Source organism: Aethalodelphis obliquidens, unplaced genomic scaffold, assembly GCF_003676395.1.
Source record: "Aethalodelphis obliquidens isolate GAN/ISIS:26980383/991018 unplaced genomic scaffold, ASM367639v1 scaffold30, whole genome shotgun sequence".
Classification (NCBI taxonomy): Eukaryota; Metazoa; Chordata; class Mammalia; order Artiodactyla; family Delphinidae; genus Aethalodelphis; species Aethalodelphis obliquidens.
In genome coordinates, this window is record NW_020837974.1 from 4812885 (window position 1) to 4838422 (window position 25538).

Consider the following 25538-nt stretch of genomic DNA (forward strand, 5'->3'; position numbering starts at 1 on the left):
TGCTCTAATTGGCCCCTGCTAATTTGATGTCATGGACTCGACCTTTGACACAACCAATCAGCGAGAAGGAGAGGTGGGAAGTGTTCGTAGCCTTATCCGGAAGTGGCGAGACACAGTGTCGGAAGCAGCCAATGGGCGGCAGGGTGGCTGGATTCCCTCCCCCCCACCGTGGGAGCGGCGGCGCAAACTGTTCCGATTCCAGGATCAGGCTCTGCATCCATGGAGCAAGCCGACGTGCCGAGGTGAGCCGAGCTTGCAGCCCCTACTCGCGGTCGCCCTAAGGCCCACAGCGTTCCAGACCCCTGAGGGGAAAGTGACCGCGGCGCTGGGCGAGCCGGCCGCACGGAGGCCCCAGGCCAGGCTCCTCGGCGCTCCCCCAACCCGCCGCCCTGTGGGTGCGCTTTGAGGTCGGGGTCCGTGGGGGATTCGGCCTGCTGCCCGGACGCCGCCATGCATCTGTGGACCTGAAGCCGGAGCTTGAAATCCCAGTAGACGGAATTAATTTCCTTTTTACCTGGTTGCTCTCTCTTCTTTTTCAAAATTGAGGGTTATTTTCGGGGACGCTTTAAGGCATATGCTAATTTGAGGTGGACAGTTTTAAGAAACGTATTGCTTCTGTATCTCGAGTATGCGATTACCGGCAGCTACACCGAATTAGGGGTAGCGAATCTTCGGGTAGCACTGTTGCACTGTGTCAGATTCCTGAATCCAGATTCGCTCAAATAAATATCAGGAATAGACCTGTAGCCTATGGTGTCTTGCCAAATCAACAAACTTTTTAGAAATACTTTATTCCTTTTTTTTTTTTTTTTTTTGCGGTACGTGGGCCTCTCACCGCTGTGGCCTCTCCCGTTGCGGAGCACAGGCTCCGGACGCGCAGGCCCACCGGCCATGGCTCACGGGCCCAGCCGCTCCGCGGCATGTGGGAATCTTCCCGGATCGGGGCACGGACCCGTGTCCCCTGCATCGGCAGGCGGACTCTCAACCACTGCGCCACCAGGGAAGCCCCTTTATTCCATTTTAAATGGCGTCATCTGCAGTTTTTCCATTTGAGACAAATTTGAGTGGAATTCTTTGCAAGGTCGAATAAGAGTAAAGATGTTTGTTCTTTTTTTTTTTTTTTTTTAACAAGGGTTTACCGAGGGTCTATTATGTGTTATATGTTGTGGGAAATACCCAAAGATTTCCCTCCCAGGGATGCTCCTGTGTTCAGTTACACCCAAGTTATCAATAAAACCGATTACTACAAATTGCTAAATTAGTGAACATGTACACGAGAGGTAGTTTGCCAGGCAGAGGAGTAGGAGGCTACACACCTGTATGGGCAAGATGCAGTGCCTAAAAGAGCTTGTGATATTCAGGAAACAGTTGTTCGCTGTGACCAGAATGTAGGGGAATTGGCAATGGGAGGATTGGAGAGAGAGAGAAAATAAGGTAGATTGGGGTCCAATTGTGACTAGATTTGAAACTTAATATAGCAGACAGTGGGATGCTAGTAAGTTTTTTTCTTTTTTAAATATTTTTTGGCTGCGTTGGGTCTTTGTTGCTGTGTGCGGGCTTCTCATTGCTGTGGCTTTTCTTGTTGCGGAGCAGGGGCTCCAGGCGTGGTGGCTTCAGTAGTTGCAGCACGTGGGCTCAGTAGTTGTGGCTCGTGGGCTCTAGAGCGCAGGCTCAGTAGTTGTGGCGCATGGGCTTAGTCGCTGCGCAGCATGTGGGATCTTCCCGGACCAGGGCTCGAACCCGTGTCTCCTGCATTGACAGGTGGATTCTTAACCACCACACCACAAGGGAAGTCTGCTAGTAAGTTCTTAAAGCAGAAAAATTATTTGACCAGATTTGTGATTTCTAAAGTAACTGTGGTGGTAGCATGGAAGATTGATTGAAGTAGAGAGAAAATGGAGACAAACCAGTTGGAAAATTCTGAAGGTAGGTACAGCCAGAACTGTGAGGGCCTTGGAGTGGGGATTTGTAGGCAACCATAGGAATAGTTACCCAACTGGTACCCGATTTCTGAGATGGTTTTGATTTTGACATGAACACTGGATTTCCCAGCAAAATTTTGGCTTTTCGAATTGTGTGGGAAACATTGCTTTCAATTTTCAAGAAAGAAGATCCTATTGTTGCAAAAGATTATTCACCCATAGCCTTAGGGGGATGTGTCTCCTCCATGTAGATCCCAGTTTAATTAGATTTTAAATGTCTGTTTCATTGGAAGTATCTATTCAGAAGACTTTTTGACAGATGTTTAAGGATTGTAGACCAACATTTATATTTGTGAATATAATAAATGGATATGTTAATATAATGAATGGATTAGATGCATTAACTGTTAACGGAGATGAATCATTTCCCACAGTTAAAACCAGGATGAAAATGCATAATTGCCTCCTTGCTGTCTTATAACCTGTTTCTTTAGTTCAGAACTTGCTAAGGCCATCAAACCTATCGATCGGAAGTCAGTCCATCAGATTTGTTCTGGGCAAGTGGTTCTTAGTCTAAGCACTGCTGTGAAGGAGTTGGTGGAAAATAGTGTGGATGCCAGTGCCACTAACATTGGTAAGTTTGGGAGAGTTTTAAACCACATGAAATAATCAGTTTATGCTGTTTTATTCAAGAAATGTTTGTTACTGTAATAAGGCAATCAGGTATTGATATACAGAGAAATTATTATTTTTTAAACATAAATTTAGCACATTATTATGTGCCTAGTATTTAGCTAGGTAGTAATAATAATAATAGCGGTTAACTTTTATTGTATTCTTACTATGTGCCAGGCAGGCATTGTGCTAAGAGCTATACAGATGGGATACCTCATTTAATCTGTAGAATAACTTTATGAGATTGGAATTATTATTATTGTTATAATTATTATCTCCGTTTTACAAATGAGGAAATTAAGGCACAAGAAATTTACTTTTGTTTTGAGGTTATAAAGCTAGTAAAATATGATCCTAGGGAGTCTGATTCCAGAACTTGTTCTCTTTAATGACTGTGTTAACACTGTCCTCTTGAAGGAAAGAAAAAAGAAAGAAAATAAGAACAAAACTATTTTATCTGGGCTAGTAAATAGTCAAGAAGGCCTTTAAAAAATAAAATATACAAAATGACAGTAGTACATTTAAACAAATACAGTTAGGACTCAAAGTTGCATTTTGTAAGTTATAAATACTGTCACTCTAAAGCCTTTTTGCATGGATCAATTTGAGAAATCAATATTTTAAACTTTCTAGAGCTCAGGCTTAAAGACTATGGGGCGGAGCTCATTGAAGTTTCAGACAATGGATGCGGGGTAGAAGAAGAAAACTTTGAAGGCTTAAGTAAGTTGCATTTTGCTAATCCTATTTTAAAATATTTGGGCCAAATGTCTAAGAATTGGGGGTAACACTGTCTTAGGAAACACAAAACAGCTTTTTAAAACCAGTCACTTGGGTGGGTATTGTGTGTGTTCGTTGCTGTATCACATGCGATCTCTTCGGCCTTACCCTCCACCTCTCTTTCAGCTCTGAAGCATCACACTTCTAAGATTCAGGAGTTTGCTGACCTCACTCAGGTTGAAACTTTTGGCTTTCGGGGGGAAGCTCTGAGCTCACTCTGTGCACTGAGGTGATGCAATAATTTTATCCACTAACTTGACCCCTTATAAAAATCTCTCTGAAAATTGAAAAGTATGATTAGAATCATTATTGTTTACACTTTTCCATCTGAATGTCTCAGCTACTAACTTCTGCATTCTGTTTTATCTTACTACCAACTTAAGTGGTAATACTTCTGAAATGTAAGCAATGAATGAACAAAATGAAGCAAATAGTATTGTGAAAAAGTTGTTACCCTTATTAAGGCAGTAACTTCTCAATTTAAAAGTAAGGTATAAATAATACATTATAGATACCATATGCTATTGGTTTTAATTTATTTTGACGTTGAGGAAAAAATTTAGCTGAAGCACTTAATTAATTATACAACAGCTTCTAAGATTTTGTTAGAACAGTAGTAGCCAAACTGAGAAATAAATCTTTATTGGTGAATACGTAAGTTTTGAGATCTTTTATTTTGCAGTTTAACCAAAATAAGTATCAAAGCTTTTATCAAAACAAAACATTTACAGAACTCTCTCACTATCTATTGGGCCAAACCTTGGTCTTTATGATGACTCCTTACCCATTTAAACTCTCTTGATGATCTCGGAGGGATCATCACCTTTTTAGGGGAGTTTAGAGAGAACAGAAGCGAGAAAATGAGCACATGATGACCAGCACCTGGGAGTCTCTAGCTGACTGTGCTCTGCTGGCTTTTTTGTACAGTGATGTAACTATTTCTACCTGCCACACATCTGCGAAGGTTGGGACTCGACTGGTGTTTGATCACAATGGAAAAATCCTCCAGAAAACCCCCTACCCACGACCCAGAGGGACGACAGTCAGCGTGCAGCAGTTATTTTATACGCTACCTGTGCGCCATAAGGAGTTTCAAAGGAATATTAAAAAGGTACGGTAGAGGGCTTCCCTGGTAGTGCGGTGGTTGAGAGTCTGCCTGCCAATGCAGGGCACAGGGGTTCGAGCCCTGGTCCGGGAAGATCCCACATGCTGCGGAGCAACTAAGCCCATGCACCACAACTACTAGCCTGTGCTCTAGAGCCCGTGAGCCACAACTACTGAGCCCACGTGCCACAACTACTGAAGCCCACATACCTAGAGCCCATGCTCTGCAACAAGCGAAGCCACTGCAATGAGAAGCCCACGCACCGCAACAAAGAGTAGCCCCTGCTCGCCGCAACTAGAGAAAGCCTGCGCGCAGCAACAAAGACCCAGTGCAGACAAAAAATAGATAAATTAATAAGTAAATTAATTAATTAAAAAAAGAAAGGTACGGTAAATTCAGAATCCGAGAGCCTAGAGAGTGTGATGCCCAAATTCCAAGATCACTCAGGGTGGTTTGCACTCCCGTTCATTCTCTTCCCTTGATTTTTGGAGAAGTGCTTAGCTTGCTTCTTCCCCTCAAAGACCTAACTTTTGGGTGATTTACCCTTTTTTTTTTTTTAATAAATCTGTTTATTTAATTTATTTTTTTGGCTGCGTTGGGTCTTTGTTGCTGCACATGGGCTTTCTTTAGTTGCAGTGAGCAGGGGCTACTCTTCATTGCAGTGCGTGGACTTCTCATTGCAGTAGTTTCTCTTGTTGCAGAGTGCGGTCTCTAGGTGCGAGGGCTTCAGTTGTTGTGGCACACTCCTCTAGAGCGCAGGCTCAGTAGTTGTGGTGCACGGGCTTAGTTGCTCCATGGCATGTGGAATCTTCCCGGACCAGGACTCGAACCTGTGTCCCCTCCATTGGCAGGTGGATTGTTAACCACTGCACCACCAGGGAAGCCGCCCTTTTCTTTTCTTGAAAAGAATCATCAAATTGTGTTTATGAGGTCTTCTAATATGGGAAATGAGTCTTTTAAGACAAGCATTATTTTTTGATTCTATCTTTATTTTTAATAAGGTCATTTTTCTTGGCTCCCTGAGAAGTGAATCATTACAAGTTTTATGAATTGGAATGAAAATGAAAAAGATAAATATTATATAATTGTGTTTAAAAAGCAGTTATAAATTGTCTATATATGTGTATACATACATGTGTATATACATAATCATATATATATACACACATATAATCATACCTGTGTGTGTGTGTGTGTGTGTGTGTGTGTATGTTACAGTTTTGTAAAAACAAAGCAACTGGCCAAAATATGCATAGAAAAAAGCCTGGGAGAGTAGACGCATGAATGCTACCAGTGGTTATTCTTGGACGTGCGATCACTTGTGCTTTTTGCCATCTTCCTTGTACCTTTCTGTTTTGTACCTATATTCTTTATAATCAAAAACGTTACTTAAACATATGCTGCTAAAAACTTTCTTTACCTTTAAAACAATTTGTGCTAGTTATAACTTTATTAATTTTGGAAAAATACAGGAAACTTTAAAAATGTTTTTTAATTTAAATATTAAAAAATTTTTGTACAGAGAAAATTATTATTATTTTGTATCTTATGGTAAAAAAAAATTGGTGTCTTAGAAAATATAGGCATAAAGAACTTGTGCTTGCCAGAGATGACCATTGTTAACAGTTTGGTGAATCTTTCCAGACTCCTTTTAGTTTCATGTATTTATAAATCTTGGAAAATTTTTCAAGATAAATATTAAAAAAAATGAAATCAAGTGACATAGAACATTAAACATTTAAGTCACATGGAATTGTGTGCAGTAGAAAGTTGGTATTGTCTCTGCCTATCTCCCAGAGTTTGGTTTATATCCCTTAGACTTTAGTTTTTAATTTTTTTATTTTTAGTATTTATTATTTATTTATTTGGCTGCTCTGGGTCTTTGTTGCAGCATACGGGATCTTTAGTTGCAGTGTGCAGGGTCTTTAGTTGCAGCATGCAAACTCTTAGTTGCGGCATGCATGTGGGATCTAGTTCCCTGACCAGGGATCGAACCCGGGCCCCCTGCATTGGGAGTGCGGAGTCTTAACCACTGGACCACCAGGGAAGTCCCTATATCCCTTAGACTTTAAATGCATACATGTATATACAATCTTTATACATATGTTTCTATTTTTTTTTTTTGTTTCTAGTTTTTTAAACAATTGGGATCATATTATATATACTGTTCTATGCCTTGACTTTTTAATATAGTATATTGTAGATACCTGTTTTTGATCGATTGGTAACTACCTTATTTTTTATCATGGCACCATTATGTGGATATACTGTAATTAATTAGTCCCTGGTTGATGGTTGCTTAGGTTGTTTATAATTTTTCACAATTACAGATTGTTTCAATGAACATTTTCGTAATATATCTTTTTAAAAAAAATTTTTAAATTTATTATTTTTATGCTTGGCTGTGTTGGGTCTTCATTGCCGCGTGCAGGCTTTTCTCTAGTTGTGGTGAGCGGGGGCTGCTACTCTTCGTTGCAGTGTGCAGGCTTCCTACTGCGGTGGCTTCTCTTGTTGCAGAGCTCAGGCTCTAGGCACACGGGCTCTAGGCACGCGTGCTCAGTAGTTGTGGCTCACGGGCTCTAGAGCACAGGCTCAGTAGTTGTGGCACACGGGGTTAGTTGCTCTGTGGCATGTGGGATCTTCCTGGACCACATCTCAAACCCGTGTGCCCTGCATTGGCAGGCGGATTCTTAACGACTGTGCCACCAGGGAAGCCCTTTCATAATAGATCTTTGATTGGTTATGCGAGTCTTTCTACAAGGATAAATTTCCAGAGGAGGGATTTCAAGGTCAAAGGGAACATAGTTCTCGATTTTTAGAGCAGAAGGCCTGGACATTTTGGAAATGAGGAAAGTGTGGTCAAGAACCTTATCCTCTGATTTCCCTTTGATACCATTCAACTCGTGGATCATTCTGTCAGGAATAATTTGCCTTATTTGTGAGATGATATGAGAACCTTGAATTGACTGTATAACTTGAATCATGCGCTGCTTGTAAGACTGAAGTAACATTGAGTCCTTGCGTTTGTGTTTTTTAAACAGGAGTTCTCCAAAATGGTCCAGGTCTTACACGCCTACTGTATCATTTCAGCAGGCGTCCGTGTAAGTTGCACCAATCAGGTTGGACAGGGTAAGAGGCAGCCTGTGGTGTGCACCAGTGGAGGCTCCAGCATGAAGGAGAATATCGGATCTGTATTTGGGCAGAAACAGGTAGTGGTGGCCTGTTCTTTTGTTTTTTTTTCTTGATTCAGGTGCTCAAATCTCGCACCTGGAGCTCTCCGGCAGTCTTTTCACTGATCTCCTAGCCTCTAGACCGAAGCTCACTCTTATCCATCCACCACCACGCAATGAAAATAATCATTCTAAAACAAAAAACTGGGTGGCCAGTTGTTTAAAAACACTTTATTGCTCTAGTGATTGTGGCAGGTTTCTACTGTCCTTTCCAATAGCATAAAGAATAAATTCTAAGAATTGATTTTTTTTTAAACTACGTCCCTATCACAAAAATTAATGTTAGGAGCTGCAAGTTTTAAAATAATCCTTTTACTCTCTCCTTGAAAAAAAAGTATTGTGGGCAATGTATTGTTTATGGAGAAGTAGGAGCACAAGTGTTTCATCTTGCTAATAAATCAAAATTATTTATTATAGAACTGCAAAATGCAACTATTGAGATTCTTTGTCCTCTTAATGTGGACAGCTTGGCTAGGAAGGAAAACACACAAAACCTTCGTTATATCTTCCTTTCTGAAGTCAGGCCGGTTCTTGCTTTATTAGGAAATAACTGTAAACCGTGATTTCTTTCAGTTGCAAAGCCTCATCCCTTTTGTGCAGCTGCCCCCTAGTGACACTGTCCGTGAAGAATACGGGCTGAGCTCTTCCCAGGCTCTGCAGAACCTGTTTTGGTAAGTTAATTGGTGCCAGGAAAATTACGATCAAACAATTTTTTTGAGTTGTTTTTTTTTCCTTTGGTTTTGTTTTTAAAGATTGTGATTTTAAAGCGTATAGTTTCTTATGTCCATTATAAACTGTAGGCAGTATTATTGCTGAGAAAGAGGATTTATATGGAGGAGTCAGGTTCTTAATGTAAGCAGTATTCTGGGTAACTGGTGCATTTTAGGGGGGTTCTTATTAAATTAGCGTTTGTAGAAGAGGCTCTGTTTAGTGAACAATTAGAATAACTCTTAAATTATGTATAATGTTTCACTTTGTCAGGGCCTGGCATAGAGGGATAGAGGCGCTTTTCCTTTAACTCGTGCCTTACCCAGAATCCAATCCAGCATCATTACTTTTAGTGTAAGAAAAATAGACATTTTTCCATAAGCAGAATTGGGCCCATATTGCTTACCCTCCCTCCACTTGCCTTTGGCTTATCCCTGAAATTAAAGATGGGGATTCATTTTTTTTTTTTTGTGGTACGTGGGCCTCTCACTGTTGTGGCCTCTCCTGTTGCGGAGCACAGGCTCCGGATGCGCAGGCTCAGTGGCCATGGCCCATGGGCCCAGCCGCTCCGTGGCATGTGGGATCTTCCCGGACCGGGGCACGAACCCGCGTCCCCTGCATCGGCAGGCGGACTCCCAACCACTGCGCCACCAGGGAAGCCCGGGGATTCATTTTTTATGCTAAGGTATCATTCTTATGGAAACTCAAATATCCCTGGGGTAAATCTCAGGTGAAGCCCTTAACCAACGCCATAGGAGATAGAAGTTTGCTAACTGAGAACAGATTTTATGTTTTATATTTATTTTTTTGGCCGCACCGTACGGATCTGAGTTTCCCAACTAGGGATTGAACCTGCGCCTCCTGCACTGGAAGTGCAGAGTCTTAGCCACTGGACCTCCAGGGAAATCCCAAGAGAACAGCTTTTGAAAAGGCGGGGAATGTGGGCAAAGAGCCTGGATACAGGTCCGTGGGCTTCCTGGACAGCTTGGTGGGGACTGCACGAAGGTTCTAGAATGTGAGTGTGGGGTGAGACCAACTCCTTGTGTGGAGGCCAGGGATTTAATAGGGAAAGTGAGAGCTGAAACGAATCAGTTTTGAACCCACTGGGTTGCCCATGGAGGATTTGTCAATGATGGGAGCTTTGGAACATTCCAGAGGGTCTGTGTTCCTTAATGATTCACCAGAATGGAGCACAGATACACGTTACCTGAAATGTTAATACTTGTCAGCTCATCACCAGGGGTTATGTTTTTATTTTTCACTTTGAGAATGTGCCGTTTGATGTGTGTCTGATCCTTTCTGTTCTGGAATCCTGCCCTAACGGCATTAACATTGAACAGTATCTCAGGTTTTATTTCTCACTGTGCTCACGGCGTGGGAAGAAGTTCAACGGACAGACAGTTTTTCTTTATCAATCGGCGGCCTTGTGACCCAGCAAAGGTATTTCAAAATATGGGGGGATTAGTTTTTTCTTTTAGCTTTTAGTTTTAATTTTATTTTTTATTAAATAACATTTTCTGACACAGGCAATTTACATGGAACTTGGGACTTTGACTCAGAAACATTACTTTATCTTTTTTTCATTCTAATCAATTTTATTCTAAAAACATGTTTTTATGCAAATATATTGATATTATTTTAACAATGTTATATTGTCATTTTAAAATATTTTTAAAAATATCTTTAAAGTGTCTTGCTGTTAATTTCTTTTTAAAAAAATTTTTTATTTTATATTGGAGTATAGTTGATTTACAGTGTTGCATTAATTTTAGGTGTACAGCAAAGTGATTCCGTTATACATACACGTGTCTATTCTTTTTCAAATTCTTTTCCAATTTTGGTTATTACAGAATATTGAGTACAGCTCCCTGTGCTCTACAGTAGATCCTTTGTTGGTTATCTATAAATCATCTTATTTTAGGCATTTAAAAACACCTACCATACAGTGGTTTCAATTATATATATGTGCATACATATGGACACATATTAATAACCAATATATTTATTATCGTAAAAATTATCACTATTAGAAGAAAGTAAACATTTTAAAACATTCACCATTATCTAGACTATTTGGTATAGACTGACACACATGCGTATGCTTTTGTATTTTCTCTTTGTTCTGTCCATTTTCCAGGAAAATAAGGACCCAGATTACTTCTGCCTCAAACTTAAACTGATCATCTTGATTATAGCACTTTTAGTGGTCAGTTTTGACTTTGCATCTTCCGCAACATTATACCTAGCAGTGAAAGTGCCAAGTCTTAATCACTGGACCACCAGGGGATTCCCCAAAATTACCTCTATCAGCCAGATATGGTTCAGCTTCTATTATTTTTCTTTTCTTTTTTTTTTTTTTTTAATATTTTTTAGCGTATAGAGCGTAGAAGTTTTTCTTTTTTTCTTCTTTTTTTGGCTGCGCCATGCAGCATGCGGGATCTTAGCTCCCCACCCAGGGATCCAACCCGTGCCCCCTGCATTGGGAGCACAGAGTCTTAACCACTGGACCACCAGGGAAGTCCCTCAGCTTCTAAGTTTTTAACCTATATTGTAATTGGTGTGATTTTATGGCTTATCCCTAATGCCATTTAATAATCTCATTATAAAGTCATATAAATACATTTCTGTGTACATTTGAATGTTTTATGAGCATTTAAACCGCACCTCATTTTATTGACATTTCTTTAAGAGCATCTTGAGTATGGAAAAAGATTCAGTTTTATGAATCTATGATTAAAGATACACCTTTGAAAAAAAAAAGATACCCCTTTGAGAGGAAAGAGGAGACTTTTTTTGGGTGATGGATATCTTCATTATCTTGATTGTGGAGATGGGTTCGTGGGTGTTTATATATGTCAGAATTTATTAAATTGTATACTTTAAGTGCAGTTTGTTTTAGGCCAATTATACTTCAAGAAAGCTGTTCAAAATGTATCCTTTTAACGGTTGGTTAGAGTAGCATGTTATTAGAAACTGGGAGAAGGAAACATTTATTCTTTTCTAATCTTTGTTTTTTGTATAGGTTTCCAGACTTGTGAATGAGATCTATCACATGTATAACCGGCATCAGTATCCATTTGTTGTTCTTAACATTTCTGTTGATTTGGGTAAGTTCCACTGACATTTCAGTAAAATTGGTGACTTCTTTTTTTTTTTTTCAGGCTGCACATGGGCTTTCTCTCGTTGTGGCGAGTGAAGGCTGCTCTTCGTTGCGGTGCGTGGGCTTCTCATTGTGGTGGCTTCTCTTGTTGCGGAGCACGGGCTCTAGGCGCACGGGCTCGTAGTTGTGGCTCATGGGCTCTAGAGCGCAGGCTCAGTAGTTGTGGCTCACGGGCTTAGTTGCTCCATGGCATGTGGGATCTTCCCGGACCAGGGATTGAACCGTGTCCCCTGCATTGGCAGGTGGATTATTAACCACCGCACCACCAGGGAAGTCCCTGGTGACTTACTCCTAAAAGAATAAAATGAGATTATAAAGCTCTGATATGACCAGAAAGAGACTTTTATAGCAACAATTAATGGTGATACATATTTTTATAGACTTAAAAAATTTTTTTTAATTAAAAAAAATCTTTTTAGACTTTTATTTTTTATACAGACTATATATCTCCTGCTTTCTACTTGAAACTACATTAATTGTATTGTTCGGGAAAAGTGTGACTTTTTCACGTCAGCCGAGGGAGAAAGTAGACTATATGTTCTCCCTGATTTTGAAAATAACTCATTTCATGTAGATACTTTTCTTCTGATTGCTGATATTATGGTTTATTGTTATCCAATATTTTTTTAGGTGCTTAGAAATATATATGTGCACACCTTAAAAATATATATATATTTAATGATATATCCATATTTTTTGGAGTGAGAAAATAATTTTGGGTAATTTTGTGCTCTTTATCCTTAGATGTGAACATTTTCTCTTCCATGTCATTAAAGTTTATTCAGAAACATGATTTTAATAGCTGTATTGTATTTCAATGTGTGGATATATCTTGATTGTAAACTTTTATGTTTGTGCCTATTTTAGTTGTTTTCAGTTTTTAGAAATTTAAATACTGTTCTTATAGATAAATCATTACCTATGTTTTTGATTATTTCTTCAAGATAAATTTCTAGAAGTAGAATCATTGGGTCAGTAAATGGGATCCTGTTATACCGATTTACACACCTACCAACAATGTGCTAGGTGTTATAATTTTTAACCAGATTCAATAGATGATAAAAGTGACATTTTAGTTTGCAATTTTATCGTACCTTTTCATGGGTTTATTTGCTTTTTTTCTTTTGCAATTTACCTACTCAAATGCTTGCATATTTCTTCTCTTTAAAAAATTATTCATCTTTTCCTTGTTTATTTGAAAGGGCTAGTTTTATAGTATGAATATGAATCTGGACATGGCTTTTGGCAAGTGCAAGTGAATAAAATAGTCGATGGGGAAATATCTCTTGTTAAACGTGAACTTAAACACAATTGGCATCTTTTCTATTTTGCTTTAGAATGTGTCGACATCAACGTTACTCCAGATAAAAGGCAAATTTTACTACAGGAGGAGAAGCTTTTGTTGGCAGTTTTAAAGACGTCTTTGATAGGAATGTTTGATAATGATGTTAACAAGCTCAACGTCAGTCAGCAGCCGCTGTTTGACGTCGAAGGTAAGAGAAACACACGTGTATAAACAGCTTCTAAAACTTGTAGCTGTTGTGATACTTTCCTTATTCTTTCGGAGGCAAAGTTTTTTTTGGCATGAAACAAAATCTGTCAGATTTTGATGGGTACCTACCACCTCCATCTCTGCACAGTGCACAAATAGACATGGAGATGGGGGGCAGGCTGGCCTAGAGGAGTATCTGCCCCAAGAAGTGGATCTGGCTGTCAGAGGGGATAATGGCCAACTCAGAGAGGACGTGTCACCCTAGAAAGTACGTAGCTGCAGATTTAAGGTAATCTGGATCACCCAGGGCTGCCTTCTTACCAAGACTCACCCATTCTCCTTTCAATAAACACGCCCCCATTGGAATTCCCTGGCAGTCCATTGGTTAGGACTCAGCACTTAAACTGCCAGGGCCTGGGTTCAATCCCTGGGTGGGGAACTGAGATTCTGCAAGGCAGGCGGCGTGGCCAAAACCAAAAACCAAACAAACAAAAACACTCCCCGAACTTGGCAAGCCTTTTGTTAATTTCTAGAGTTCTGAAAAAGTTGATTCTGACCATTTTTACCCGTTTTCTCCTATCTTTTATGGAGTAGGGAATTTGGGGGGGCCCTTACTCTGCCGTTTTCCCTCACGTCCCCCCTGTGCATTCATCACTGAGTGGCATGTTGAGATGAAACTTGGCCCAAAGCTGGTTTGACCTCGGTAAAAATATGCACAATCATTGTTTTACTTCCTGATCCTGAGTGAGCAGCCTTTCGTTTAAATAGTTGGTTTTATTCTTTTGCCTCCAAGCTAAGTGTATCCGGGGCACCTTGCAGGGAGGCGTCCACAGCTGAGCCCAGTAGCCTTCCGTAGCGAGGCAGGAGCTGGCTACCCCTCCTGACAGCCAGATCCGCTCCTTGGGGTGGATACCCTTCTCTAGGCCAACCTACCCCCGAGCTCCACGTATGTTTGTGCAGAGACGGAGGTGGCGGGTCCCAATCACTGTGTACTCCAGCGGGGGGAAAACACCAGAGAGCAGCTCAGGAAGCTGAAAATACGTTTGGTGGAAAGCTCAGGTGACAATCAGAGGAAGTCGTTCCGGGATGAGGCTTCATAACGCGAGGGTACCAGGAGCCATAAGCCAGGGGTTAAGAGGAGGCGCGGGACCCAGAGTGGCTCTGTCCTCCCTTTTCCTAACACCCCTGGGGTTGGGGGGCGGAGAGGCTGACTTGGAAGACAGTGAGGTGCGCTCTCATCAAGTGCCACGGTCGGCAGTTGTGACAGCCGGAGAGTATGGTGGGAACACAAGCTCCTCAGGGTGGGGCGGGGCTGCTGGGTGGTGGGAGAGGCGCACAGGACCACTGCCACGAGTGCGGCCGAGCTACTGACCTCACATCTCTGCCGCCCACTCTGCATGGGATAGTATGGCTGCGTGCGTGCATGTGTGCGCATGCGCGCGCACGGGCCCGGGAGGGGGATGGGGCGGAGGATGGTAGGGAGCATCGCGTCTGTGTGGAATGGGCCGGAGGTAGCAGCTCTGAGCGCACGCGCGCACGCAAGCGCACACACGCGTGCGCACGTGCGTGGCCAGAGAGGCCACCCCATACAGAGAAACTGCTCAACTTATCTCTGCATCTTGAGGCACAGTCAAATCGACGCCCTCTTCTTAGCCCTTTCGTCGAAGTACAGCATCCACACAGAAGCAAATGTGTCGTGAGCGCATCAGCCCTGAGATCAGGAAGCAGCACCCGCAGAACCACCCTTGTACCCCTTTTCAGACACTAACCCCCGGTGGGAACCGTTTTCCTGACGTCTGACACCATGGATTCGTTCTGTTTTTAATTTGAAGGCATCCAGTATTTACATTTTTCCATCGTTGGTTTCTCTCTCAATATTTTGTATGTGAGATTCATCCAAGTCCTGTGGGACAGTTCATTTATTCATTCTCGTTGCTGTGCAGTATTCTGTTGTATTTAAATACCACGACTTATTTGTGGACAACTGGGTGGTTTCCAGGATTGGGTTGCCATGAATATAGCTGTCACGAATATCCCCATCCATGGTTTAGGCCAGCACAGGTAGACATTTCTGGTAGGATAGCAGTGCGGGGTCACAGGTGTGCATGTTCAGATTAGATGTTCCCAGAGAGTTTTACAAAGCAGTTGTACCAATTTCAACACCACCAGCAGTATTTAAGCATCCCATTTGATCCTCAGCCTTGTAAACATTTTTTTAAAAAATTTTAACTGTTCTGATGAGTATATAGTGGCATCACATTGTGGTTTTAATTCATGTCTTCTTTATGGTTCATGTAGAACTGTGTTCACACATTGGATCAGCCATTCGGAGCTCCTCTTTTGTGAAGTGCCCGTTCACGTACAAGTATCCCCTTATTCTATTTCCGCGCAGCCCCTGACGCCCTTCTCTGTTCACATCTGCTTAGGTCACTTAATAAAAAGGCATTCGGCAGAGGTGGAGAAGCCCGTGCCAGAGAAGCAGGATGATCCCGCCCCATTAAGGACTCGCGGGGAAGAGAAAAGGGCAGTGACCATTTCCAGACTGAGAGAGGCCTTTTCCCTTCGTCACACAGTGGAGAACAAGTCTCGGGGTCCGAAGGCCACCGACCCAAGACGGATTTCTCCACGACAGAAAAGCAGCACCCCACTTCCTAGCGCTTCAAGGCCCCTCTGCTCCTGGAAGCACATCTCTGAACCTCGGGAGGAAGGGGTGACTTCCACTCAGGGGCCTTGTGACCCGATGGGCAGAGTGGACACGGAGGAGGGCTGGGGGCACAGCAGCGCATCTGCCGGCTCTGAGGAGGGGTCCAGCACCCCAAAAACGGGCAGCCAGCCCAGCAGTGACCATGTGGCAAGCTCCCCCAAAGATGGGTTTTCGCAAGAAAATGTGGAGTCTTTGGAGAAGTTACCTGAAACGGACGATCGTCTTTCGGGCACGAATTGCCACTTAGACCACGAAGAAAGCAGCTCCCGAGCTAGAGTTTCGCTGCAGCCAACTCAGCTCTCATCCCCAAACGCAAAGCGTTTTAGAAAAGAAGGGGTTCCTTTAAATCCCGATGTCCCTCCAGAGTCCATGAAAACTCAGAACACTTCAGCGCCCGAGGTGGATGTAGCTGTTGAAATTGACAAGAAAATAGTGCCCCTTGACTTTTCTATGAGCTCTTTAGCCAAACGAATAAAGCAGTTATGTCAGCAAGAACAGCAACGAGAAGGTGGACAAAATTATAGGAAGTTTCGGGCAAAGATTTGCCCTGGAGAAAATCAAGCAGCGGAAGATGAACTAAGAAAAGAGATAAGGTAACAACTTTTTCCACTCGCCAACTTCTTTTCCTTGCCTCTCACATCCATCACATTAATTTTCTTTAAAGAACTCTTTGACCAGGCAGTTCTGCAGCCTGAAATCTTACAGGAATTTTTTTCCTTAGGTTTTCTCTGCACATCTTTTCCATCGGGTCCAAATCAATCAAGGCCTTCTTCACCCCAATTTTATTCCTTTTCCTGGAGGTTTTCAGCGCATGGTGACTTCTCCCTGCATTGAATTCAGGGCAGCTTTGGGGAATATTGCTATTTCCCATCTTTCCATTTTAACATGTATGAGGAAAACTTATCACATTATCAAAGCTATGATTTCAAGAAGATTGCATCAGATAGGGTTAAGTAAAAAAGTCAATTTAAAGAAAAATCTTCACAATACAGATAATAGCAAACACTGGTCACCAGCACTTTCTTGACAGTAGTCGTGTCCAACATTGTGACTCTTAAAAATGATGAATTCTTTTGAAATAGTTTTTATTTTTTAAATTTTGTCTTTGTTTTGTGTCACCAGTTACTGAAATGTGCTGTGCACAGTGCAACTCAGCAAGTACGTTGCATTTTTATAGCACTTTTAGCCTGGACCACACAGGCTTTGCCTGATTTCAGTTATAAATTCTTCACTGAGTATTATATAATTTCTTTGTTATTCGTAGTGCCTAGCTTACACGGAGAAGGGTTTTCAGGAACCTTTATTTCTTTTAAAAGGTGTGTAATTAATGGAAATGAATCTTTCTGGTTGTGAACTCAGAGGGAGCCAGTGAAGAGAGCCAGGTTCCTTAAATATTTTTAAATAGAGATTTTAATTAAGTTTGCAAACATGTATTGCTCACCTGTTATCATGGTTTTTGAACGTTGGTATGCCTAAGAATCACTTGGAGAGCTTGTTAAACAAGCAGGACCTATGTATGGCCAGATTCCAGTGTTTCTGCCTTAGTAGATCTGGCGGGTCTTGGGTGTGGAGCCCAGGAATCAGCATTTTTGACAAGTACCCCAGAAGGTCACATTGAGAAGCTGATCCACAAGGGTCTGGCATTGGCTTCTGGCTTTCAGGGCACGGCTGTTGGATTGGCTGTACTTCTGAGCTATTGGTCTGATGAGGTTTATGTTTTCCTGAGAAGCACAGGAAAAAGTATTGAGCTAAAGGTTAGGCAGCAGTGAAGATACTGAGGTTGTGTTTACCAGCTCCTGTTTCTGCATTTTGAATTATAACTAAATATACCAAGCTGTAAAACTTTGTTTCTTTAAGCCAGATGCTAGGTTCTGGTTTATGGTGGGAGATACGCCTGCCGAAGACACAGAAGACCCGGGTCTTCAGGCCGGCACAGGTTCTTCCCATGGGCAATCTGCCTGGGGAACCGGAGCAGACCCAGGCGGTTCCTGGAAGAGCAATCAGAGGCAGGGAGTTGGTATTTGTGCCAATTACCAATTTATTGCCTCTCAGTTCCAAATCCACTCTTTGCCCTGCTTTGCAGTCCTGGAGGCTGAACCATGTAAGCGTTTCTCCTGGTGCACTGTTAGACTTGATCAGCAGGGGGCGCTGGAGGGACACTGCAAGACAGCAGGAGCCGCGGCTTCTCTTTTGCTCCTGTGATGCCCTTGTCTTTTCCTCCTACAAGGCAGCCACTGGCAGCAGGCAGGAGGCCCAGCAGTGCTCACTCTACTACTCCAACCAACTTATTTTCATTCATAAATGAACGAAATGCAGCCACGCCTGTTCCAACAAAGTCTGAAGCTAGCCTGGGGTGGGCAGGTGGTGGGGGGTGCTCCCCATTAGAAGGATCGATATCCACTATTGACAAAAAGGTACTCGTATACAGGTAGCCCTCCGTATCTGCCGGTTCTGCAACTGCAGATCGAAAATTTTAAAAAATTCCAGGAAGTTCCAAAAAGCAAAACTTGAATTTGCTGCGTGCTAGCAACTATTTTACATAGCATTGACATTGTAGTAGGTATTATGAGTAATCTAGAGATGATTTAAAGTATATGGGAAGGATGTGCATAGGTTATATGCAAGTACTGTGCCATTTTATGTAAGGGACGTGAGCATCTGGGCATTTTTGTTTCCTGGGGGTCCTGGAACCAATCACCTGCATATACTGAGGGACAACTGTACATATTGGTGGGAGTGTAAACTTTTATAGATGTCCTATCAAAGTGTACATATATAATAATAACACATCTAGGGATTTATCATACAGATACATCCACAGTAGAGAAGATGTATGTAGAGGGATGTTGCACCTTTGTGTTTCTTAAAATGGATACAACTGAAGTGTCCTTTAGTAGAGAATTTGTCAGACAAATTGGTACATCCACATACTGAATTCCTACATGGACATTAAAAAGAATGAAGTAGGTCTCTATGGTCTGAAAAAATATCTGAGATGCATTGTTAAGTGATGAGAGTGAAATGGTGTGAAGAATTGATTCCATTTTTTGTTTTGTTTTGTTTTTTTGTTTTTTGCGGTACGCAGGCCTCTCACTGTTGCGGCCTCTCCCGTTGCGGAGCACAGGCTCCGGACACACAGGCTCAGTGGCCATGGCTCACGGGCCCAGCCGCTCCGCGGCATGTGGGATCTTCCCAGACCGGGGCACAAACCCGTGTCCCCTGCATCTGCAGGCGGACTCTCAACCACTGCGCCACCAGGGAAGCCCCATTTTTTTAAACAATGTATAGTCAAAGGTCTGGAAGGATATGGACCAAATCATTAATAGTAGTAACTAATGTCACCTGGAGAGTTGGAGGAATGAATAATGTTATCCTTAGAAAGTGGGATTTTTAGGGACTTTGTCTATTTTATGTTTTTTATTAGTGTTTTATAAGCAGAGAAGGAATCTTTTAAAACGTCTTCTAAAATGGGAATTCCCTGGCAGTCCAGCGGTTAGGACTCCGTGCTTTCATTGCTAAGGGTGTGGGTTCAATCCCTGGTTAGGGAACTAAGACCCCACAAGCCGTGCAGCGCAGACAATAAAAGAAATTAAAATGTCTTCTAATTAACATTTTCTACATGCAGCAAAACGATGTTTGCAGAAATGGAAATCATTGGTCAGTTTAACTTGGGATTTATCATCACCAAACTGAACGCAGATATTTTCATAGTGGACCAGCATGCCACGGATGAGAAATACAACTTCGAGATGCTTCAGCAGCACACTGTCCTCCAGGGTCAAAGGCTTATAGCGTAAGTTCATTTCAGTGTTCAGAATTTTCAGTGTTGTTTCATCCCCAAATTTAAGATCTCTTAGCTATAAGTGTGCCTATCTTTATCTCTGTTTAAACCTATCTATACCTATCTATCTATCTATCTGTATTCTTTGGCTGTACGTATCCTTACAGCAGATTTTTACACTTTTTGCGTAATAATAGTCATACCTGCCATTTATGGAGTGTTATTTGGTGCCAGGCACTGTTGAAGCAATTTATATTTAATCCTCACAAACGTGTGAAGTAGTTACTGTATATTACCACCAACATCTCACAGGTGATAAAACTGAGAGACGTTTAATAACTTGCCCAAGGCCACACAGCTAACGGATTCTTTAAGTATCAAAAGATACTTAAAGTTCTTTTAAGCTGTTCAAAAATGCTGATCACTGGTTGGCCAGAAAATCCTTTTGATGAAGAGCAATTTATAGTACAGAGTATATCTACTTAGAGTACATGGAGTTCACGTGTTCAGAAGGTCAGCAGTGCCTGTGTGTCTGTCCTCAGCTGTGGTAGAGCGATACCAGTGATTAGTCACTGCAGAATTTGGTATTTATCTCTCTTTTGCCAAATTGAATGTTTTACACTGACCATTTTACAGGGTGGTGTGATGCTGTAGCATATAAACCAGAAGTCTTTCCTTAAGCGAAGTCCTAAGGAGAGGTCTTGGATTTTCATTTCGGAAATTAAACTACGTAATTAACTCGGATCCCAACGGCAGCAGATCCCAGCATGAAGAAGTTACCACTAAAACAGCCACTCAGCTGGAAAACATACCTAGTTTATTTGCTGAGTACTCTGTATCCTACAGAATGGCTTAATTATATTTATTTTCAGTAGGAGTAAGTAGTAATAGTAAAGACATTGAATGAGCCACTGTATAATACTGAGCTATTCCTGTCCCTGTTACAGAGGTCGTTTATTTTTTAGCCATTTGGTGTAAGTACGGTGTCATTTGTGGCATTTCAAGTTGACCTGGATAATCACAGGCCACTGTGGGTCCCATGTGGATCACACTTCAGGATGAAAGGATAAAGACCACGACTGCATCCTTTCCTACTGGCCCTGCATAGTTTGGCCCTGATGACCTCTTCAGTTGTTCCTAAGCCCTCTTCTCCTGTTCTCTATACTCTGGCCATCCTTCCTTTTCCCTTGACAGGCCTGATGAATTCCTACAGAGCCATTAAGCAGAATGAAGCAGATCTTTGTGTGTGGCTCTGGGAATACCCATGGTCCATCCTAGGGCCTTTTTACAGACTGTTGTCTCTGCCTAGAATACTTGCCCCTGCACCCACCCCTCACCCCCATCACCTGATAACTGCCACTCAGCCCCAGATCTCAGCTCAAAGGTCACTTCCTCAGAGAACCCTTCCCTGACGCCCTCTCTCTCCAGGCCAAGTCTCACATGCTCTGTGCTCCTATGGCCCTGGGTGTCTCTTCTTCCTGATTCTCAGTGTAGTTTGTAATTACAATTTGTTTGTTTGACTGTTTGATCAATGTCTTTTTTCCCCCACTAGACTGTTTGTTTCGTGAGAGCAGAGAACGGGTCTGTGTTTGCTCACCTTTATATCTCCTGCTTTAGCGGTGTCTGTCTTACTAAGCACTCAGTAAATCCAAGAGGAGAGATGGTTGGATAAAGAATGCAGGCAGGGGGGACTTCCCTGGCAGTCTCGTGGTCAAGACTTCGCCTTCTAGTGCAGGGAGTATGGGCTCGATCCCTGGAGCTAAGATCCCACATGCCTTGGGGCCAAAAAACCAAAACATAAAACGAAAGCAATATTGTAACAAATTCAATAAAGACTTTAAAAATGGTCCACATCAAAAAAAAAAATCTTTAAAAAAAAAGAATGCAAGCAGAAGGAGCAGGATAGCAAAACAGATGCTGTTTCTTCTGTTTTCAAATGTCTGTAGTGACCAAACCCAACTTTTCAAATTGTCTTTATTGTGAGGAGGAAAAGTAGCATTTTTAGGTCATATCGTTATCTTGGAGAAGAGAATTAAAAAAAAGACAGTCATTGGGGTGGCATGGCAGATTGAGGAAAGGCAGGCTACTTTTGGAGTTACTCTAACTTCTAAAAAGAACTTAAAAAAAAATTAAAAGGAAATGCTCGGAGTTTTGTGACAGGAGAGGCTCATAGCTGGAAGCATGTTATTCGTGTTGCTTTTTGAAATGAATTCAAAGAATCACAGAATTGTTTTAGTTTCATTTCTGCTTTAGAGCCAAATGTTTGACTTCAAGGTCTAGTTTGGGTCTCTCTTTTTCAGACCTCAGACTCTCAACTTAACAGCTGTCAATGAAGCAGTTCTAATAGAAAATCTGGAAATATTCAGAAAGAATGGCTTTGACTTTGTTATCGATGAAGGCGGTAAGTTATTACTTAGGATTGTAGAACTGTGTCCTTTTAGAGCTGAGAACGATCTTTTTTGTTTTTGATAAATTTATTTATCTTACTTATTTATTTTTGGCTGTGTTGGGTCTTTGTTGCTGCACGCGGGCTTTCTCCAGTTGCGGCGCGTGGGCTTCTCATTGCGGTGGCTTCTCTTGTTGCAGAGCACGGGCTCCAGGTGTGTGGGCTTCAGTAGTTGTGACTCTCGGGCTCTAGAGCGCAGGCCCAGTAGTTGTGGCGCACAGGCTTTGCTGCTCCACGGCATGTGGGATCTTCCCGGACCAGGGCTCGAACCCGTGTCCCCTGAATTGGCAGGCGAATTCTTAACCACTGCACCACCAGGGAAGCCCGAGAACGATCTTTGAGGTCATACACTTCAGCGTCTTTTATAAGAGATGAACATGCTTCCCCCCAAAAGCGTTTTGCTTCTACCCTGTCTTTCAGATGTTCCTTACAAATAGCACCCAAATGAATCAGATTTTTCAAATGACGGCTTTTTCTCCAAATTTTCTTCTTTTAGCGCCGGTCACTGAAAGAGCTAAATTGATTTCCTTGCCAACTAGTAAAAGCTGGACCTTTGGACCCCAGGACATAGATGAACTGATCTTCATGCTGAGCGACAGCCCCGGTGTCATGTGCCGGCCTTCCCGGGTCAGGCAGATGTTTGCCTCCAGGGCCTGTCGGAAGTCTGTAAGTAAAGAAAGCTTATTTGCAGGAGCCTGGCGGGTCTGCTCCAGCTCATGGGCCTTGGAAGTTCTCAGTTCAGCCCCTGACTTGTCAGCCTTATTAAATGTGGGTGATGGTCGCTCTGGGCTGTGTACGTAGAGTCCCATTGTCCTCAGCCATTGTAACACGTAAGCCCTGCACGTCTGCCTTAGGTCAGACCTCCGACCCATAATTACTGCTGTTTCTCAGCGTCCCTGAAGCAGTGTCCTCAGAGCTTTCGTCACTCCCACGCAGTTAGCTGGGGATCCACGTTGTTCATCTATGGACCTTATGGGCATTAATGACACTGGTGGGTAAAGATTAGGGGCCGCCAGCCCTCAAGGGCCCTGCACGAGATTATCCAGAACCCTGCAGTCGGCTCGCTTTTCGCAGGAGTCCCAAGGGCGGGCACTGCGTATTGTCTGGCTCCCGCTGCTCAGACTGGTTCTAGAAAACGCTAGCAGTGGTAGGTGATGAGCCTGATGTCAAAGCAGAGCACGTGTGTTTGCATCACCTGGCCCACCCCTTCATTCACTCAGCAGAGACCCCCTGGCCCACCCCTTCATTCACTCGGCAGAGACCCCTTGAGCCCCCGCTGGGTGGCCGGCCCTGGTCCGGGTGCTGGGGGCACAGGTCGGCAGATGAGGTCCTTGCCCTCGTGGAGCTTATAGTTTAGTGGGGGAAAGGGACATAACATTAATAACGGCAGCCTCAGATACAAGTTCGGTAGAGAAAACAGTATGGGGGTGGGGAGTGAGCACCGGGAAGCGAGGCGGGTGGTCGTGGTGAGGCTGTGTGAGGAGGTGACCTCCCAGCTGACGCTTGGAAGGTGAGCTGGAGCCCCTTGGGAAAGAACTTTCCAGATAGAAGAATTAGCAAGTGCAAAGGTTCGGGGTGTTTGGCGAAGCCAGAGGCTGACCCCGTGTGACGGATGGGGGACCAGGATGGGGGTGGGGCCCCATCCGGGGACCCACTTAGGGTCCTTGGGATCCTGGTCCGAACCTGGGTGCCTGCGCTGCACGTGTCAGGAGGTGCTGGAGGGTGACCATGGGAAAGAGACCACAGAGAGGGTGTCACAACGGAGATGAGGGAGGTGGGGCAAGGGCTGTGGCATTTTCACCTTTGGGGGTGGTGGGGTTCAGCATTCTCTGTTAGACGCGTTGTATTGAGATCCTATTAGACGTGAGAGGAGGTGTCTGAGAACAGTCACGTCAGTGAATCCAGAGCCAGGGGATGTGTCAGTGCTGGGGAGAAAGGTTTAGGTTTTCTAAGTTACGGCCATGGCGTCAGATGAAATTCCTCCAGGCAAGAGTTTGATGAGAGAATAGGGCCCTGGACCTGACTTCAGCCACAGATGGTTCTTTGATAAAGGCCTAACCTTGATCTCCCCATCCTGGAGTCGGGGGTAGGAGTCAGAGCTGGGCCTGGCCTGTGCTGATGGCCAGGTGTTCACAATGCCGTGTCCTCGTGTGATGCAGAGATCTTTGGGGCCACGGGCCGCTCCTCAGTCCCCACGCTGGCGGGTCCCTGGCGCCGCAACGCTGTCTCCGCACAGCACATGGGCTGAGGGGGGCGGGCTGTCCTCTGCTGCACCCGTGGGCCCCGTGTCCTACGCTCGGCTCTAGCCACGCCTGCCACACCATCTCCTTCCCGCCTCAAGTCCTCGCTCGCTGTCCCTCTGCCTGGATGCCCCGCTCCGCACGCCTTCTTCGCCCACCTGGCCCCCTCCCATCCTCTGGCCTCCCTGAGCACCCAACTGAAGTAGCCTCTCCCGGGTGCTCAGGCACAGCCCGAGGGCTACAGAGGACAGACAAGGCGAGCTGTTTCATTGCAGGGAGGCAGGGACATTTGAGCAGCAGCCTGCGGGAGAGGGAACATGAGAGATGTAGATATCTGAGGGAAGCGTATCCTGGGTAGAGGGCACAGCCAGTGACAAGGTCCTGAGGCAGGTACTCGCTTTATGGGCTTGTACTAGAGGCAAGGGGGTGCCGGTGTGGCTGCAGTGGGGGCGGAAGGGCTGCTTGCTCGCAGGTGTGGGCAGTAAGGCCAGTGAGGGCCAAGTCAGGTGATGCACTTGGGCTTTTATCCAGGTGGGGGGCGGGGCTTCGAAGAGGAGCCACGTGATCTGACGCGCCTTTAAAAGGAATCACTGGCCGCGAGTGGAGGACGAGTTGAAGGGAGAAGGAGGAGAGTGGGGAGGCCCGTTAGGAGGCCGCTGCAGTCGCCATGGTGGGAAGTCGGGGCGGCTGGGATGTGGATACTGGTGGAGCTGGTGAGACTGGTTGGTCCTGGATGGGAGTGGTCGGCGTCTCTCCTGAGGATGTGCTGCCATGACAGAGCCACGGAGGGGCTGGATGTCACAAAGAGGCCGAGGGCTGAGATACTAGAGGGTAGGGTTCTTCGGGGGAGGACTTTTCAGGGAATTGTTGCTTTTGTTGTAATCTTGTCCAGCCTCTTTGTAGAGAACAGGGCTTCTGAAGAGTTGCTTTTCTAACCAAAAACCAGTAAAACTTTAATGTAAGCCATCATGTCTCACATGCAGGTGATGATTGGAACTGCTCTTAACACAAGTGAGATGAAGAAACTCATCACCCACATGGGGGAGATGGACCATCCCTGGAACTGTCCCCACGGAAGGCCCACCATGAGACACATTGCCAATCTGGACATCATTTCTCAAAACTGACAACATTTCTCTCTTTCTTTTTTTTTTTTTTTTTTGCGGTACGCGGGCCTCTCACTGTTGTGGCCTCTCCTGTTGTGGAGCACAGGCTCCGGACGCGCAGGCTCAGCGGCCATGGCTCACGGGCCCAGCCGCTCCGCGGCATGTGGGATCTTCCCAGACCGCGGCATGAAC

At 43.9% G+C, this 25538-nt stretch overlaps 1 protein-coding gene across 4 annotated transcripts; it reads left to right on the top strand.

The window, feature by feature from the left end:
• Nucleotides 1–16: 16 nt before the first annotated feature.
• On the top strand, nt 17–25472 carry PMS2 (PMS1 homolog 2, mismatch repair system component). Of its 4 annotated transcripts, none has more exons than XM_027125715.1 (15): nt 17–242; nt 2422–2556; nt 3231–3317; nt 3501–3603; nt 4302–4485; nt 7521–7688; nt 8283–8380; nt 9758–9857; nt 11440–11524; nt 12915–13070; nt 15496–16366; nt 19399–19566; nt 21855–21955; nt 22497–22666; nt 25224–25472. In XM_027125715.1, the coding sequence occupies exons 1-15, from the start codon at nt 32–34 to the stop codon at nt 25365–25367; spliced, it is 2781 nt and encodes a 926-aa protein (XP_026981516.1). In that variant the 5' UTR covers nt 17–31; the 3' UTR covers nt 25368–25472. The 4 variants fall into 4 exon arrangements, with proteins under 4 accessions (XP_026981516.1, XP_026981518.1, XP_026981517.1 ...); XM_027125716.1 differs by having other exon boundaries at nt 116–242; nt 2417–2556; XM_027125718.1 differs by lacking the exons at nt 17–242; nt 3501–3603 and adding an exon at nt 1752–1926 and having other exon boundaries at nt 2417–2556.
• Nucleotides 25473–25538: the final 66 nt, after the last annotated feature.

Bases quoted from the DNA above. Each gene is read 5' to 3' on its own strand.
- PMS2 (XM_027125715.1), top strand. From the start codon at position 32: ATGGACTCGACCTTTGACACAACCAATCAGCGAGAAGGAGAGGTGGGA. The intron at 9,858-11,439 runs GTATTTCAAAAT...TTTTTTGTATAG, and splicing joins GGCCTTGTGACCCAGCAAAG to GTTTCCAGACTTGTGAATGA. The intron at 21,956-22,496 runs GTAAGTTATTAC...TTCTTCTTTTAG, and splicing joins CTTTGTTATCGATGAAGGCG to CGCCGGTCACTGAAAGAGCT.